Genomic DNA, 19,577 nt, shown 5'->3' with positions numbered 1-19,577 from the left:
TTGCAATATGGCCAGATTATCTGTAAACGGACTTCGGACAAAATGTGTCCACTACTGACTATAAACCCAGCGGAGGGTTTTGGCAACGTGCGGAACAGTCCCCTTCCCTTTGTGGTAACAAGATGTCTCTGCTTATGTCTCCGAGCGCAGGGAGAGGTGTCCAAGCAGCATGAGAACGTGGCTTTATATCAGGGTGGTGGTCCCCAGGGGCCTCCCCCCCTCCTCTCCCGCAGACAGAGTCTGGAGACACAGTACCTCACACACCACAGACTGCAGGTAACCAACTTGTCCATGGTCAAAATCACCCTTTAACACTAGAGCGTCTGTGAGGTCTTTCTGACCTACTTTGAGCTTTTGAAGTTGATTATCTTTGCCCGAAATGTGTTTTTCAGATGAGCAGCGTTTTGACTCGCACTAACAAGAGCGTGTTTGCGTGGTTGTGATATCAGGCGTTTGCGTTTGTCTTTGATGAGTTGCATCACAACCACTCAAACACCCTGTCTAAGGGCCGATTCATACTCCTATTTTACCGCTGTTTGATTTCGCTGTTTGATCGCCGGAAATTTTCAGTAGCACCGAAGAGTCGACTTTAGGATGGTACCCGCCCCCCCGAACCTCAAATGACGTCACATAGTAGGCTCTACAGCGCCGAACCGACTTTTATTCGGCTCTAAAATAGGAGTATGAATCGGCCCTTAGTGTGCCCAGTGTCCTGATTCAGACAGACCAGTGCTCGTCTGAAAACCATTAACCGTTCATTTATGAAAAAAGTAAACGCAAAACGTTCAAATGTGGACATGAGTGGTTTCCGCCCGACAGCAACGATAGGTGTGTCCCTGTGATGAGCAGGCTCCTTCAGTTTGTTTAGGCCTCTTTAAACATATCATTAGACCTGTCTTATCTTAACCAGCACTGCCTGTCGCCAGCTCTAGCTTATACACATAGGTTTTGTTTGTTTTGAACCTTTCCTACAATCTTTCTTTCTTTTGTTATTTTGTTAAAAAAATATTATATTCAGTCCGGCCAGACAGTTGTCTGTCACAGTTTTTACATAGTCACCTAATTGTAATTTTTTGGAGATCATTGCAACTATTTTGCATAATCGGTATAAACGTCAATGGTTTCTAGTAGTATAAAAACAATATTTTTCTTGTGTTCAGTTCAGTTCAGTTCAATGCCGAAAAACATGTAATCATAATTAATTTCATGACAATTAATTGTCAAGGATCATCGTAGACGCCACGTCTTTTTTTTAGGGTCTTGGGCTGAAAAAAGGTTTGCTTGACCCTGCTGTGTCAGAAAACAGGGGAGGATTAGCAGTTCCTTTTCGCTGCTCCGCTCCTAAGAGGTTGACTGACGTGTATGTAACTTGTGGGACGTAGTGTTAGTAAATGTTTGTAGCCAGTCCCCATGGCAGCTGGCTCCCGGTGCAAGCCGTCCTCCAGCAATAAGTGGCTGTGTCTCTGTCCCTCAGGCCAGTGTCTTGGCCAGCAGTCCAGCCAGCTGTCAGCTCTTCTGCAAGGAGACGCCTCGCAGCCTCGAGCAGCAGCTGCAGGAACACAGGTACAAAGGAAAGGGAAAAAAAACCCCACTGCTTCACGTTTAAACCTCTGACATGCTCCAGTACTGTAACGGTGTACAGTATGTCTCCACAACTGAATACAATTTAAAAAGAGGTTCCATTCTTTTTTTCTTTCTTTTTTTTTTTGCCTAATTTTGAACCAGTTCAATTTTGAGATGAGATGAGATGAGATACTTTATTAATCCCCGAGGGGGAATTGAAGCGTTACCACAGCGTAATCTGTCACATAAAAAACTAAAAATACTGGACAGACAAAAGAACACAAAACAGACACAATAACCACACAAGACCAGGACCACCAAGGACCATATGCCATTTGGGGGGGAGGCAGTTCTTATGCATTCGCATTGTATAGTCTGATAGCTGTTGGCATGAAAGAGTCTGTATCGTTCCGTGTGCATCCTCTGGGGAGGGGGGAGTGTGAGCCTACGGCTGAAAGTGCTCACCCTATCTTGCAGCACACCATAGAAGGGGTGGGAGGGATTAGCCAGCATGGACTTCAGTTTGTCCCTGATTCTCCTCTCCGTGACTGACTGCAGGCTCTCCATTCGGAGGCCTACAACAGAGCTGGCCTTTATGATCTTATTGAGCTTTGTGTTTACTGTTTACTATGAAAATTAGTTTGTTCAGAGCATTAAAAGTTGTGGGTGTGTCACTATTCTATAGGTTGGCAGATCTAAACAATGGCAAAATCAAGCAAAGAATTTCCAATTCCCCCATAAAATGTGCACTTTGACTGGTCATATTCGACACATTGCTGGCCAGGCCTGGAATCGAACCATTCAGCTATAATGCCACCAATTACAGTATAATGGTTCTGCTTAAAGAGGTTCTGACACGCCCGGAAATATCATATGACACTGTACATTTATCACGTGGTCTCAGTGAAAACGGTATGAAGCGGCGCAGGGCTGAGTTCGCCTCTCGACTTGCACTGAGCACTCTAGGTTGCTTAGTAGGCTAGCCGGTTAGGCTAGCAGTTAGCATCAGACGTTCATAATGGCTATGGCATTGAAACGTTCTATCGAATATCTTTTTTTAGTGTCCCCAGCTGAGGTGCCTTCTCTCCAGGCTGAATTTCAGGTTTACACCCCCCGGACCACCAGGGTTCTAAATGAGCATAGCAATTCTCATAATTTAAATAAGCAATAAACAAACTATTTCACATGAACAATGTTGCTATAAAACTAAGATATTTTGAGGGAAAAATATTTACAAATAAAATAAATTTTTCATGTAAAGTCACTTCCAAGGAAGCTGCCGGTGCGTTAGAGGGGAGACCCAACAGAGTACATGCAGTAGTAACAGTACATACCTCATATCCCCATATCAGCTAAATATTAGCCAATGGGATAGCCCTGTTACCCCCTTTTTTGCATGTCACAGACACTTTAAACTAGTGGAAACGCAAGCTAGTTCTTTGAAAGTGCCACATTTCCAAGAAACTTAAACGAAACCAGTTCTAGAACCAAGTTGTTTTCGTAGAAGAGGGGCCTCAGTTTGTCTCTGTCGGGTGGAAACCTTGTTCGTCCAATACGGTTGTTTTTTGTAGGACATAACCTGTATTCCAATGGCTCCAAACTAGTCATTTAGTAACAAGCTCTTGTTAGTACTTTTAATTTGTTAAATATTTATAAAAAACCACGGAAACACTAAAATAGCCAATCTTCAAGCTCACAGTAAAGCTTGTAGACATACTTGTAGATCTGCAATTTGTGCTACCCGTGTGCTACCCGTGGCAGGTTAAAACTAACCCGTGGCTTCCTGTGAGGGGCACTTTTCTAATTTCTAATTCATTTACAAGAAAAAAAGAACACAAGTTTGAAATATGGATAGCAATGTTTCTGTCTCACAGCAGCCAATTGTGACTTTATTTTTTGATTTTAGATTTTGTTTTGCCATGTGTTGACATACGTAGGCCTACAAGATACACGTAAATGTAATAACATGGTGTCCAATTACTACAGTAGAAGGTGTAAACAAGTTGCAAGTGGAAGAAGGCTTTTCCAAAGTTTTTACCTACAAATACTCTTGACCCGTTTTATTTTTTAAAGTGCTTTACTATGTCTACAAGCAGCCATGCTGGATGACAGCGAACTAACACAAACATTGTGTGTAAGGCCTCTAAAATGCACGGGGGGGGAAAGAATACTGAGATATTTATGCGAATTGCATAAAATAATTCAGTGGTGTAAATGGTCTTCCGGTCGGTCATCTGAATACATGTGTCCCTTGTCTTTTTCACTTGTGCACTCACATTGTTTTAGGTCAGTGCTTCTCAGCCTTGGCAGCCACCCCAAAAATAATATTTTTGAACTGGAGGACCTTCCTGACAAGCATTGGAATTTTGGGATTTGAGGCATGCACACAACGGCGAGGCCGTTGTGCAGTGGCGTGCACAGATAGACACTAGGGGGTGCTAGAGCACCACTTGCCCTTGCCCTCTGGACAGCAATGTGGCCTCTTGATAAAAAAGCTTCTAATATATTATTTATGACCCACAATCTATAAATCTCACACTATTATTAAGGCAACCAGCCGGTTCCACACGCTGCACAAGGTGCCCTTTTTTTCACTAGAGCACCTGCCCCTCTAAATGTCTGTGCACGCCACTGGCGTTGTGAGCATGTAGATCTGCTATTTTCATAATGTCTGCCTCTTAATATTTGACAATTTGGGCAATGTTACATTTTTAATTTTAGAGGTATTACCAAGGTCTTAAAAGTCCTTAAATTGGAACTCATACTGTACACGGTATTATACTGTATGTTGGTTTGTTTACTGTTGAGTGAGAAAGCAATGTTGCAAATGTAGCAAATAATTGGGGTGGGGGACCCCAAATTATTTGGGAACCCCCCAAGTTAGATTGTGTGTCCACCTGAGACCATGCATTAAATAAAAGGAACCACCATCTTTTGTTTTAGCACCAACCTAAGGTTGAGACATCGGCACTGGAATAGGTAGTGATTATTTTATTAGCTATTGTTCACTTTTTTTGATTGATCGGATAATCAAGAAGCCTAATAATGAATTGTCGCCATTGGGTAGAAACCTCTTATCGCCATAGTTTGTTTTTGTAAATGAATCCCCTACACCTATACGTGATCATACTATAGTCTCACACAAAAGTATCTGATGTAGCAGATCTACAAGTTAGTATTGTGAACTTGTTGATATGCTACTTTTGAATTTGAATCCTGAACAGTACGTGTTGACATATGAGGTTTCCACCCGACAGACGATATCGTTGCTGTCGGGGAGAAACCACCTAACTCCATTTTTGAGGTTTTAGATTTGTTTTCCTCCATAAACCAATGCTATTGAACACCCTCTTTGCATTGGTTAAAATAATATTGAACAAATGAAAAGTGTTAAAAAGCGCTTTGGACAAAACTTATTCACTCCATTGGATCCTCAAACTGTCTGCTAACTCCACCCCCCCCCCCCTCTCTCATGCAAGTAATTGACAATATATAAAGTCACAATAGCAACTTTGATGAGGCAGTATTGCATTGTTTTAAAAATATAAGGTTACCTGTATCTTAATTTCCAAAATAAAATATTTTTAATTTCCTGAAAAAGGAACATTTTGGAGTTAGGTGGTTTCTTCCCGACAGCAATGATATACAAAATGGGGATTGATTATCAATTGAATATTTGGTTAAAGTATTGATAATTGATTAACTGTTGCACCCCAACTCCTGTCTTAAGTCAATTTCAATGGCAATTCAAAGGAGCTTTATTGGCATGGGAAATCTACTGTACATTGCCAAAGCAAAAGTAAGACAATATCAAGCAAAAAGTAAGTCAATCAAAGCAAAACAAAACTATATCTATCTCTCTCGCTCTCTCGTTCTCGCTCTCTCTCTCTCCTGCTGTTCGTTTCCTGTCTCCAGTCCACACTGACCCGTCTGAAATAAAGCATGAAAAAGTGACGAGATTAAATCTTCAAAAAGACAACATTTATAGCTACTCTAGACGCCTCTGCTTCACTCATTTCTGAGGCTGCATGGATGAGCGCGGAGTTCAGAGGAGGTTCACACATTTGTTAAACGCTAAAAAGAGCCCAGCTCCCTGAAGTGAAACGACACTTTTCATCACAGAGCGTCCTCTGAGGGATACCTGGCTGTATTATGTATACTACAGCACTGGGGACCCCTTGAAATAATGATACTGGGGACCCCCAAAATAATGATACTGGGGACCCCCAAAATAATGATACTGGGGACCCCCCAAAATAAAATAATGATACTGGGGCCCCCCAAAATAATGATACTGGGGCCCCCCAAAATAATGATACCGGGGACCCCCCAAAATAATGATACTGGGGCCCCCCAAAATAATGATACTGGGGCCCCCCAAAATAATGATACCGGGGACCCCCCAAAATAATGATACTGGGGCCCCCCAAAATAATGATACTGGGGCCCCCCAAAATAATGATACCGGGGACCCCCCAAAATAATGATACTGGGGCCCCCCAAAATAATGATTCTGGGGACCCCCCCAAAATGATACTGGGGACCCCCCAAAATGATACTGGGGACCCCCCAAAATAATGATTCTGGGGACCTCCAAAATAATGATACCGGGGACCCCCCAAAATAAAATAATGATACTGGGGACCACCAAAATAATGATTCTGGGGACCCCCCCAAAATGATACTGGGGACCCCCCAAAATAATGATACTGGGAACCCCCCAAAATAATGATTCTGGGGACCTCCAAAATAATGATACCGGGGACCCCCCAAAATAAAATAATGATACTGGGGACCACCAAAATAATGATACTGGGGACCCCCAAAATAATGATACTGGGGACCCCCAAAATAATGATACTGGGGACCCCCAAAATAATGATACTGGGAACCCCCCAAAATAATGATTCTGGGGACCCCCAAAATAATGATACTGGGGCCCCCCAAAATAATGATACCGGGGACCCCCCAAAATAATGATACTGGGGCCCCCCAAAATAATGATACTGGGGCCCCCCAAAATAATGATACCGGGGACCCCCCAAAATAATGATACTGGGGCCCCCCAAAATAATGATTCTGGGGACCCCCCCAAAATGATACTGGGGACCCCCCAAAATGATACTGGGGACCCCCCAAAATAATGATTCTGGGGACCTCCAAAATAATGATACCGGGGACCCCCCAAAATAAAATAATGATACTGGGGACCACCAAAATAATGATTCTGGGGACCCCCCCAAAATGATACTGGGGACCCCCCAAAATAATGATACTGGGAACCCCCCAAAATAATGATTCTGGGGACCTCCAAAATAATGATACCGGGGACCCCCCAAAATAAAATAATGATACTGGGGACCACCAAAATAATGATACTGGGGACCCCCAAAATAATGATACTGGGGACCCCCAAAATAATGATACTGGGGACCCCCAAAATAATGATACTGGGGACCCCCAAAATAATGATACTGGGGACCCCCAAAATAATGATACTGGGAACCCCCCAAAATAATGATTCTGGGGACCCCCAAAATAATGATACTGGGGCCCCCTCAAAATAATGATACTGGGGACCCCCCAAAATAATGATACTGGGGACCCCCCAAAATAATGATACTGGGGACCCCCCAAAATAATGATACTGGGGACCCCCAAAATAATGATACTGGGGACCCCCAAAATAATGATACTGGGGACCCCCAAAATAATGATACTGGCGACCGCCCAACCCTGACAAGCACCTGGAACTGTAGAGTTGAGACATTACATTTAGGCTGACACGGATCCACTGATAAATAATGTGGAAATACCCGATCTACAAACTCAAAATTTATTTGATTGATTGATCATTCAAATGTTCTGAAAAACATGTTCTGAATATGCATGCATGTGCATGTGGATGCATCTGACCTCTTGACACAATGGTTGCCGTGTTAAATATATAGAATTTTGAAGTAATGATACTGGGGACATCAGGTAAAACAACATCAGGTAAAACAAACACTTCCCAACCTGATCAGGGCCGATCAGGTTGGGAAGTGTTTGTTTTACCTGACCGGGTCGTGCCTCTCTGTCACACACTGCAGACTGCTCCAGAAGAGAATGTACATCCAGCAGAACCAGGGCATGGGCCTGCTCCCCTACTTCAACCAGATGCAGATAGCCGAAGGCACTTATTGCCCCGGGGGTGTTGTTGTCATGGACCCCACGGCCTCCTCCCCTGCCTCCCCTCAGGGCCACCAACCCCAGCAGCAGCATGCCTCGCCCCCCTTCGGCCAGCAGCACCCCCAGGCTCTGGTCCCCCTGATGGAGCCCGCTGGGGAGGCCCTGGTGTATGACCCTTACAACATGAGCCATCACCACCACTACGCCCAGCACCTTCCCCCCGGTCCCCACATGCACCACCACCAGGGGCTCCTCCACCACCACCACCACCACCACCCCCAACAACCCCACGATGCGGGCAGCGGCACCGGTGGCCTGGCCTACAGCTACCCCTCGGGCTGTGAGCAGCAGGCCCTGGTGGGGCCTTCCTCCACTGAGGCACTTTACCCAGAGCAGTATGAGTTCCCGCTGCTGGACCCCGGCCAGCCGCGGGCCCCGGGCTCCGCCCCGCCGGGGGAGACCTCTGAAGGGGCGGCGGTGTCCGGCGGCGCGGGGCGGCAGTACGAGGGCCTGACCCTCCCCGAGCTCCAGAGCTCCCTCCTGGACAGTGAGATGATGGAGACGGTGGACTCTCAACATGGCTTTGTCATGGTCAACTGAAGAACCGGGTCCAAACAGGACAAGGCAGTATTTAAGCTACGGGAACCCCCAACGACGCAGCATTACAAAACGGAGCTGGAGAGAGAGAGAGCATTGCGAAAACACGCAAAGCGCAGGAAGCCATAAAGGGTTGCAAAATGGAAGGAAAAAAAAAAGTGTTACCTTTTGTGTATGACTAACGTCAAAACGTCTTTTTTTTTCTTAGTTGTGATTTGACGGAGAGAGAGATAGAAAAAAAAGGAAAACCCTCCAGAAAACAACCAAAATCCCTCCGTTTAGCCTAGCTTCCCGTTGTCTCCCTCCTCTCCCTCCCTCTCCCTCACGGGTTTGGTTCTCATACCAGCTCCAACGATGCCAGGAGGACTGCACCTGGTTTGGGTGGCGCTGCTGTGCCACCAACGGGTGCCGTGGGAGGGGGGTGCAAGGCCCTGCTGCTGCTCCCCCCCCCCCCCCTCCCCAGCCACGAGGTGGGCAGGATGCTCTTCAGGACAGACCAGGGGGGGGGGGGGGTGTCGCGACCCGTCGCGACCCCTGCAGATATGGGAGGCTGCAGATGGAAGAGAACCTCATTACGACTGGCTGGCTGGCTGGCTGGCTGACTGGCAACCGAAAGCACAACAGCTTTTTGTATTGAAAAATACAAGTAGGACATCAACATAAAAACTTTGACTTAGGAGGGACAAAAAAAAAAAAAAAACACTTCTGTGTGTTAGTTTTTAGACTTTCAAGAGGAAAAAAATAAACACCTGAACTTGTCACAAAGGCCCTCATTTATCATGCCGCAGCATCGTTGAATCCTCCCTCCTCCACACATTCAAATGTGAAGATGGTCGTACAGTAAGTTAACGGATCTCCTCTCATTCACAGAACGTTCTTGATAGATCGATATAGTTCTCCTACGATGAAGGAAGGTGACCAGGTTTGAGTCAAAGAGTGACATTTTGACACTGTTCTTCAGTGGAAGCCGTCGGGCGGCTCGAGGCAGAAGAACGAAGCAGACCTTTTTTGGCATTGGAACAAAGCTCATTGGCGTGCACGAGGAGGGTGGAGAGAGGTCCCTGTCATCTGTTGAACGTGTGCTTTTCTTCTGCGTTTTAAATGGCACCGTAACGCCCTATTCGATACAGTCTCGTCTGGTACAGTAGGTAGATTTGTATTTCATCAGCCAAGTAGACCCATAGCAGAAAATCAGTCACCTAAAAAGCCCATCGGCTACACAGCAGTGGTTCTCAAACCTTTTTTATAATATATATATATGTTATCTCAAGGACCCCATAACTTTAAGAGTGTACAAATGGAACCGAATGGACCCAGTCCATTTGTACACTCAGAGTTATGTGGGAGTTATTTGTACACTCTCAGAGTTACTGGTCTGTATAAAGCCCACCACACACCGTCTGCGACCGTGTGCGGCGCGGCGCGTTGCTGCGCGGCGCCGCATGGAAAATAGAACTGTGTTCTATCGGCGCGCCGGGCGGTGCGGCGCGGCTCCGTGCGGCGGACGGAGCCGGTGTGCGTTAGGTTCATTGAAAATAATGGAGGCGGCGCCGCGCGCCGCGCGGCGCCGCGCGGGGGACGCAGCCGGTGTGTGTCGGGCTTCAGTCTCCATTTGGAAGCCCCTCTTCGAGGAACCCTGAGGGTCCTTTAGCCACCACTTTGAGAACCACTGGGCTCATACAGTATGAGATGAATAACATTTGTTTTGTCACTTCTCCTGTCCTTTGTTTTTCTTACACATGTAACTACTGATTCAGATGTATTCCTTAACACTACTGAGCGCTTTCACTTTGTGCTTCTCCATCTTAGTACACACACACACACACACACACGCTTTCTTTGATAATTCCATTTCTGCTTCACTGCTGCATTCAACGGATGAAATATCTATTGGTTTTTGTTTGTTGACATCAGGCTGATACATGAGGGCTAATGTAATTATTGTGCGCTAGGTTTTTAAGAAGTCACAGTGTTAGCCCGTCAATATTATTCTATTTTTGTGGCAATATAGAAGCAATATTAATCCTTGATGTGGAGGATGAAAGGAAGCCTCACCTGTATGGCGAATTGAGATTGGTTCCCGGGATCTCTTGAGTCATCAGCACAGGGTCATCACTGGAGCCGATGATGTAATCGGGGGAGATAATCTTTCACTCACCGTGTGTGTGCGCGTGTGTGTATTGCTATATTGTATTTGTGAGGGCCAAACGTCCCCATACAAGTATATTAATACAAACGTGTGTGTGTGTGTGTGTGTGTCCATCCGTCCCGAGTGCGCGAATAGAAATAAATCCCTGCGTGTATCCCATCACATGGCGCGTGAATTGCAGGAATCGATAACTGAGAGGTTGTGCAATGGTGTGTGTTGATGTTTTCGTGTCGAGCACAAAATACACGCTCTACCAAATGACAGACTGCATAATGGTCCATGCCCCCCCTCCCCAGTGCAATGTTGTAGCCTAATAGGTGAGGCTTAATTTCCGGTGTACATCCTTAGGCTCCTGTATAAGGCCTACACTACAGTATGCGTTGTGTTCAAGATAATACTGTCTGATCATGTGTATAAAGTGGTGGAATGATTCCCGTATAAACCAATACTCCTCAAAACTTTTTTTAATTAGAAGGACCCCCCCAGTTTTGTGTGTATTAGGCCACAGACAGGACCCCCCTCCCCCCATCAACTCACGGGTCTATTTGGTTCCCCCCCCCCCCCCCCCCCCCATCACTCAGAAAGTGCACAAACTGAAGCAACTGGACCATTTTGGGTCCATTTGGTTCCGTTTGTGCACTCTCTGAGTTGTGGAGCTCCAAGGGTCCATTCGGTTGTGTGTGTGTGTGTGTGTGTGTGTGTGTGTGTGTGTGTGTGTGTGAGGGGGGTCCTTTAAATGAAAATGTTGTAAAAGGCACTGGGGTTGAAAGATTCCCTGGCTGAGTTGTTCTAATCTAAAGGAAAGGTGTTTCTCTGGTACGTTGGGGGCTGCTGTGAGCTGAAGAATGTTTTAGTCACCGGACACTGGATTTAGACTTGTGGCTCACCTTGGTTCTTTGACTGACAGCAAGCCTGCAACGGGAAGGGAGATGATTTTCTAGTTTTCTATCTTTTTTGTTTAGTTTTTAGTTTTTTGGGGGGGGGAGTTTTTAACAGCACTTAGGCTATGATGAATCTACTTGAAGTGCACAAATTTATCCCGATGATGGTAGATGATTGATTAAAAATAAAATAAAACAGACTCTGTATTTTTGTTTGTTCTAACAATAGGATGGATCAGATTGTGGAACTGGTGTTTTTTTGGGGGGGTGTGTCTATCTACTATGACTGCAAGGCTTTCTGTGGTTGTGTGTTAAAACTATTGGACCACGTGTAGTTATGTATATAAATATTTAGACAAACCCGTCTGGAATATATAGAATCTCTTGGGGGGGGGGGGGGGGGGGCTGTCAGACTGTCAGACTGTCATTGTCATGTTCAGACTGTCAGCCCTCAAATCAAGTTTTTGTGGCCTATCCACGGTGGTTTGATCCCAGTATCTATTATTATTTACATTTCTAGGCAATCTGAATTGTGATTCTAATCTGATTTCTAAAGATGCGTCTCAGACTCAGATTTTGTTGCGGTCGCGCAGAAATCAGTTATGGCCATATGTTTTTTCTGGTAACTTAATACCTTGATTGTTGATCATACTACACACACAAAGGTAGCAGATCAACCAGCTAGAAACGTGGCATGAAGCCACACGTTTTGAGCTTGTTTATCTGCTACTTTTGTTATTACTTGGGGCCGATTCATACTCCTATTTTACCGCTGTTTCGGCGCTGTAGTGCCGAAATGATTTTGGCTCGTCTGTACCCGCCCCCCCCGAACCTCAAATGACGTCACATTGTAGGCTCTACAGCGCCGAGCCGACTTTTATTCGTCTCTAAAATAGGAGTATGAATCGGCCCTTAGTGTTGGACGTATGAGCTCTCCACCCGACAGAGACGAGTTATACTTGGTTAAAAGACTGTCGCTCACCGGAAATAGCCAGTCTATTTGCTTATTTCCGGGACAGTGAATATCAATGTACATTTTTCAATCACATGATTGCGTGTAAATATGCTGGAATTGGAAGCCAATTCGTAGATGACAGCGTGACAAATCTACACGCTCTTAATATCTTGTGAGCATGTTAAAGTCCAATTTAAGCATTACCCGTGTCTATGGCGCTGTTATTATGGACAGAGATGAGGTCTACCTGATGATCTGTGGACGTTTAATACTGGAGCACTTTGACCTTTCACCCACAGGGGGAGGACGAGGACATTATGTAGCCAGAGAGAGGTTTGTGCTGGTCTATCATTTCCTGATAGCGTAGACCAATCTCAATCTGTAGGAAACACCTTTTTATCTCCCTCCACCTATATATATATATATATATATATATATATCTCCATCCCAACAACAGATGAGAGGAAGGGGGTAACACTTGGCTACTACACATGTAGGCGTACACGTTTAAAGTTGTAGATTTAGAGAATCTCAATATATTGACGAAAAGTTGTGTTTAGTCAGTAATGTTGAGTGTGCCTTTTCCTTATTTTGTCTCCCCACTTTGTCTTTTGTGTGTGTGTGTGTGTGTGTGTGTGTGTGTGTGTGTGTTTTTTAAAACTTGTTCTTTATTACTTGTTTTGGTTGGTATTCTTTCCAGAAATAAGTTGGTTAGGTTTTACCAAGGTACAAAACCAAAGTCCCTCAGAGCTTTTTCTTTCCCCCCTCCTATGACCCAGCCGGTTTCTTTTCTTTGTTTTTCTTCAGGCTTTCTCTGCCGTGCTATTTTATCTCGTCAGTCAATCAGTATAAATGCCATTTAAAAGTATTATAGCAATATTTCTCTAGTTGAATATTAAAGTCATGAAGATTCTACGTAGACATTTGTTTGTTTCGAACTTATTATACCGGTAATTATCTCACCTCCTGCTGATGAAACAAATCTCACACACACAAACACACACAAACACACACACACACACCAATCCTATCAAAATAATCCAGTATCATGTTTGATATTTACCTTCATGGATGTGACCACACATAAGCTAACTTTGCTGTTGAGATTAAAATGAAAGGTTTATTGAACATAAAAAATGGTGTGAAGGTTTTCTCTTTTCTTGTGTGTTGACTTGATTTTCTTTACCGTGTTAGGAGGACCTGTTGTCATGTTGGAACTAATTTAACCACTCAAACCCTATCATTCCTGTTCTGGGCACATTATAAGGGGCAAACATTTGGCAAAAAAATAGCTGATCTTCAATCTCACAATGCAGAGGTGTAAGCTTGTAGATCTATCGGCACCAATATTTGGTGTTGAAAGGAAATATTATGAGGATGTACCCCGGTCAATAAAGTAGTCAGGGTTTAACCCCTTAAATCCCAGCATCCGTATCGCAGGGAAGGTTTTCGCAAAAAAAGCCAGATTGACGCAGATTGACGATTGAAGCTCATAGTCTCACGTTGCCAGACTGTTGCCTCTCGCAATTGTCTTGCAATTATATTTTTCAGTCTGGAGCATGGAAGCTCTGATCATGAGTAAGCATGAGTGGAAGTGAAACCTCGGCCTCCCCGCTTCCATTTCGTCTTTACAGTCGCGCAAATTTATCCAGTCAGTTCCACTATACATTTTTGGAAAGGGTATTGTGTAAGGAATCAGAAAAATCAATGTTCCCATTTGTTACTGATGCAAGCTCGCAATGCATTTCCAATGGAAGTCGCATGGTTTGACACAACATTTTTGTTGTATGAGGGGGAGGGGGGCAGTCGAAACACAGCCGAAAGCCGTACAACAAAAATGTTGTGTCAAACCATGTGGCTTCCATTGGAAGTGCATTGGGGCAAGATGTAAACAAACCCTTTGTTTACATCTAGCATCCAACAATGTTGTATGCTAGATCGAAAGGTGTGAGTGAAGCCTTCGGAATCAGAAAATCAATGTTTGCATTTTCCCATTGAATTAATCATGGTTTCGTCCACAAAGTATAGCAGTTTTTATACTGAATTCTGCTTTCGTTTGAAATGTAACCTTTATACATAATGTGAAATAAAAACTGTTAATCAATCAATCAAAATGCTTGCAGACCGCTGCTCTCAGGTCTCCCATATGGTCTAGCGGTTAGGATTCCTGGTTTTCACCCAGGCGGCCCGGGTTCAACTCCCGGTATCGGAACACTGTTTTGTATGGGCTCAGATAGTTATATTATAGTTACTATGGAAGGAATACCCTCCTACCAACAGAACAGTCATTGATTCAAAACACGTCAGTCCTGAATTTACCCTACTTTCAAAACTGCCACAAAAGAGCACATTTTAACTGGTCCTACCTATAACGACTTAAAAGGTTAAGCTTTTAAAACACCAGACATTAAATTACTATATAATTATTGTATGTCTTTAATTATGTTGAATGAATTGAATACACATGACCACAATAGCCATGAAACAATGAAGTCCTGCAAGGGTCTGTTATCCTTGTTAGCATTATAATAAACTCTGTAGGCTACTATTTGCAAAAAGAAATCAGTTATAATAATAAATTATCAATGGTTTTCAGAGTGTACGATTATTCCCCACCAGGGGGCGCTGCAAACGCTTCTTTGGGGGAAAATGGATCACAAACTAAACTATAACTATTCATGATAACTAATGCATCACCCAAGCCTTAATTAAGCCTTCATTACGTGTATGAATTTGTCCCTTAAAGTAAAGTGTTACCATTGTCGTCAAGAGCTATCTCCATCAAGTCCAGTGGAACTGATGGCGTTCCACCCGCCACCTTGCGAAGGGCATCCATCCATTCCCCATACATGATGTGTGTGCGGCGGCAAGTTGGTCGCCCCCCTCGACTTTTGCCACTTATTACAACCTACAATAGTAGACAACATACAATAGTATGTTGTTTTCATGATTTTCGACAATTAATTATTTTTCTATGGAAATCATGAAAAAAAAGACAAATTATAGTATGACATTTATCATGGTACATGACACTGACCATGATCATGACATGACACTGACCATGATACTGACATGATATTGACATGATACTGACCATGATACTGACCATGACACTGACATGATACTGACCATGACACTGACATGATACTGACCATGGCACTGACATGATACTGACCATGACACTGACATGATATTGACATGATACTGACCATGACACTGACATGATACTGACCATGACACTGACATGATGCTGACCATGACACTGACATGATATTGACATGATACTGACCATGACACTGACATGATATTGACATCATACTGACCATGACACTGACATGATATTGACATGATACTGACCATGACACTGGCATGATATGATACTAATAGACACAAAGTGAAAATGTTCAAAAAGCTGGATTTAAACCATACCTTATGTTTCTAGGTCTCCTTATCTTCCCCACCACTGAGAGTTGGACAATGCTGGTCATAGGGTTTAGATTAAAATGTTCAAAAAAGAGGATTCAAACCAGAGACTTTGTGTTTAGAAAACGCTATAGAAGCATGGGAGATGTTGGTTAGTTCAATACCAAAATTGCATATAACATACTATTTATTTAGTTTGCCAAATACTTAATAGTGAAATGAAACCCTTCTGCTTACTAATTACAGTAATTACTTGGTTGAAAATGTCGTACTGTGCAGTATGTAGCCTACGTGCATTGTGGGCTTCTCTAGGTCTCTAGATCTAGGGGCCATTGGCATGTAAAAATGTGGGAACCCTCGAATGGTCATAAATACATGATTCTAATCTGACCGCAGTGTCTTTGATCACCCTGACCTTTTCTAGTAAGTCGACCTCCACTGCTCCTTTGGACTCAACCAAAACAATGATGGCCCCTTATGAGAGCTCTGCCAAGAGCTGCTGCAAACAATTACAAATAATAATAATAGTGGACCTGAAAAAGACTCTCTAATTGAAGGACATTTCTGAGAATTTATTTTTGAACAGGCAATTGGGCCAATTAAAGAGCAGATCTAAAGAGCAAGCTGGGAAATGTTTCAAACAGCCCATCCCTTATTTTGAATGTCTCTCTTCCCAGCAACGCTAAGGTTGAAACCAGGTGTTGTTGCTTGTTGGCTGTGGTTCCTGCCTCGCTCTGCATGGTTCCCTATGACCAAAACACGCCCGAGGAGAAGTCAGACCTTGATCTCCACAACAGCTGCCTAACAGGTCATAGCTGACCAAACACAAGCAGATGAACATCTGAAAACAATTCCCCGGGCCTTTATAAAACTAGCAGAGGTAGAGACAGTGTCAGGAGTACAAACCTGATGTAACCAGTTGGAAAACTATAGCATCCTTACTCTGGGCAATGTAACAAGGCAAACATTAGCTGAAAATAAGGGAACAGCCAATCTACAAACTCACAGTCACAACGCGTTATGGTACGATTTGAATGAGAGAGGGAAAATGGGTATTGGGGGGGCATGGTATGGATAGTTAGTTAGTTAATTTGAGTTAAATAGTAAAGTAAAAGGTTCCAGCATGTGTCCACACTAAGCTGATTTATAAAAAGTCTGAATGGAGTTTCTAGGTGAAAGTGATTTTTTGACGTGGCAAAATCTGCCATCGACCCCCATTCTAATTTTCTCAAATTTGAAAGCACTATATTTCTAAAACTACTACTCCTTTTCAGGCAAACATGTCCACCATAAGATGAACCTAAATAGGTTTGAATGGGGTTGGTAGGTTTAAGTATGTAGGACTAGTATAGCGTGCCAAAGTTTGTGCTATTGCCATAGAGAATGCATTGGGGTTTACCGGAATGGGGTTCAACTCCCTGCAGTGCCCTGCTCAATGTGTTGTATTTACATGGTTCATTGGTCCATGGTCTCAGGTCATTGAGCGGTGCGATATAGTGTGCGATTCTTCATCATTGTTGAGGATTTTTTTTTAAAGGTGAAAATCAAGGAAAAGCGAAAGGCTATAGTCCATGGTCACGGACCGCATACTGGTACTGATGGGAGGGGCACCAAAATGTGGTGTTTTGATTGGTTAATGGGGGCACTCCCTTAGTATAAAAGTGTATGTTTTGTGTACACATGACCTGATGAAGATCAAATAGATCGGAACTTTTTTCACCTGTGGTGTGCGGGCTCCATCCAACACCTACACAATTCAATTTTCAATTCAAAGGGCTTTATTGGCATGAGAAAACATACGTTTACATTGCCAAAGCAGAAAGAACAATACAACAATACAGCAATACAATCAAAACAAAAATTATGTACTTTGAAGGTCAGAATCTTCAATAGATCAACTTCTGTGTACCAAGATAACTCGATGCAGGTATAGTGCAGGAATATACACAATGATTAGTCTTTAGGGTGGTTGTGTTCCATTTGATATCCTTCTCCTATCACAGCAACTCACAAATCTTGCTGCTGTGTTTGCACATTGTTGTACTTCGCCCAGCAGATATGGGAGTTTTTTGTCATTGGTCATGTTTTCAAAATCTCCGTGTGTGGTTGTAATCTGTGGGAAGTATGTGTCTCTGATGTCTTGGTACAATGGACAGATGGTTAGGAAGTGTAGCTCGGTTTCCACTTCGTTTAGTGTGCAGTGGGTGCATAGTCTGTCTTCTCTCGGGATACAGGTCTGCCTATGACGGCCTTTCTCGATCGCGAGACTGTGCTCACTGAGTCTGTACCTAGTTAAGATTTTTCTATGTTTAGGGTCGGTCACGGTGCTCAGGTATTCTGCCACTGTGTATTCTCTGTTTAGGGCCAGATAGCATTCTAGTTTACTCTGCTTTTGTGTTGCTTCTTTCCAATGTGTCAGATAGTTTTCCCTTTGCTGTTTTATAATTTGGTTTAGTCCAATGGGTTTTCTATCTCGTGGCTCTGTTTGTGTTTGTGCCCGGAGTTCCAGGGCCAGCTGGCTGAGGGGGCATCTCTCTAGAGTTTCACTGTGTGTGAGTGCCTTGTTATGGAGTGCATCTAGGTCACTTTCTTTTAGGTGGTTGTAGAACTTAAGTGCTCTCTTTTTTATTTTGATTATGAGTGGGTATCGTCCTAATTCTGCCCTGCATGCATTATTTGGTGTTTTTCGCTGGGTACGGAGAATGGATTTGCAGAATTCTGTGTGTAGGGTCTCGGTTTGGTGTTTATCCCATTTTTCCAGGTCATGGTTTGCTAATGGTCCCCAGATCTCGCAACCATAGAGGGAAATTGGTTCTATCACCGAGTCCAGTATTTTAAGCCAGGTTTTAATTGGGATGTCTATTTTGATGTTTCTTTTGATGGCATAGAATGCCCTTCTTGCCTTGTCTCTCAGGTCCTTTACAGCTTGGTTGTAGTTCCCTGTGCTGCTGATGTTTAGGCCAAGGTAGGTATAGTTTTTAGTTTGTTCTAGTGGGATTGTATTTAGGAAAAATTGGTGGTTTTGGCGGCTGGGCCTTTTTTGAAATATCATGATTTTAGTCTTGGTTAGGTTCACTGTCAGGGCCCATGTCTGGGAGAATTTGTGTAGGAGATCAAGTTGCTGCTGTAGTCCTTCCTTGGTTGGGGACAGCAGCAGCAGGTCATCTGCGTAAAGTAAGCATTTGATTTCTGTGTTTGCCAAGGGGATGCCTGGAGCTGTAGACTGTTCTAACGTTTTTTCTAATTCGTTGATTTATATGTTGAAGAGTGTTGGACTCAGGCTGCATCCCTGTCTAACACCACGGCTCTGGGGGAAAAAGTCTGTGTGCTTTTCGCCTATTCTAACTGCGCATTTGTTGTTGGTGTACATTGATTTTATGATGTCATAGGTTTTTCCCCCAATGCCACTTTCCAACAGTTTGTACATCAGACCCTCATGCCAAATTGAATCGAATGCTTTTTTGAAGTCGACAAAGCAGGAGAATAATTTGCTTTTGTTTTTGTTTATTTGGTTGTCAATTAGGGTGTTGAGAGTGTAAATGTGGTCTGTTGTGCGATATTTTGGTAGAAAGCCAATTTGTGATTTGCTCAGGACGTTGCTTTCTGTGAGGAAATTTAGAATTCTGTGGTTGAGGATCATGCAGAGGATTCTTCCGAGGTTGCTGTTTACACAAATCCCGCGGTAGTTATTTGGGTCATATTTGTCTCCAGTTTTGTGGAGTGGCGTTATCAGCCCTTGATTCCATGTGCTGGGGAAAATCCCAGAACTGAGCACGATATTTAGGAGTTTTAATATGGCCAGTTGGAATTTGAGGTCGGTGAATTTTATCATTTCATT

The 19,577-nt window shown here is 43.6% G+C and overlaps 1 protein-coding gene across 3 annotated transcripts in view; it reads left to right on the top strand.

Annotated features, from left to right (window-relative positions):
* The window catches only part of sik2b (salt-inducible kinase 2b), a 96,673-nt gene extending 78,869 nt beyond the window's left edge, over positions 1-17,804 (top strand). The window contains exons 13-16 of one of the 3 annotated variants that reach the window (XR_013964559.1): positions 151-276; positions 1,475-1,563; positions 7,656-8,843; positions 17,793-17,804. Coding sequence is in view for 2 of the 3 variants with exons in the window: in XM_080771413.1 (XP_080627539.1) it covers positions 151-276; positions 1,475-1,563; positions 7,656-8,334 (894 nt within the window). In the remaining variant the exon portion in view is untranslated. Of the gene's footprint in view, positions 1-150; positions 277-1,474; positions 1,564-7,655; positions 13,448-17,792 lie in introns of those variants that run through there. The other 2 variants (XM_080771413.1, XM_080771414.1) reach the window with 2 other exon arrangements.
* The last annotated feature ends 1,773 nt before the right edge of the window (positions 17,805-19,577 follow it).

This window comes from Protomyctophum bolini, assembly GCF_963924005.1.
Source record: "Protomyctophum bolini genome assembly, chromosome: 9".
Taxonomy (NCBI): Eukaryota; Metazoa; Chordata; class Actinopteri; order Myctophiformes; family Myctophidae; genus Protomyctophum; species Protomyctophum bolini.
This window is presented reverse-complemented; position numbering and strand designations above follow the sequence as displayed.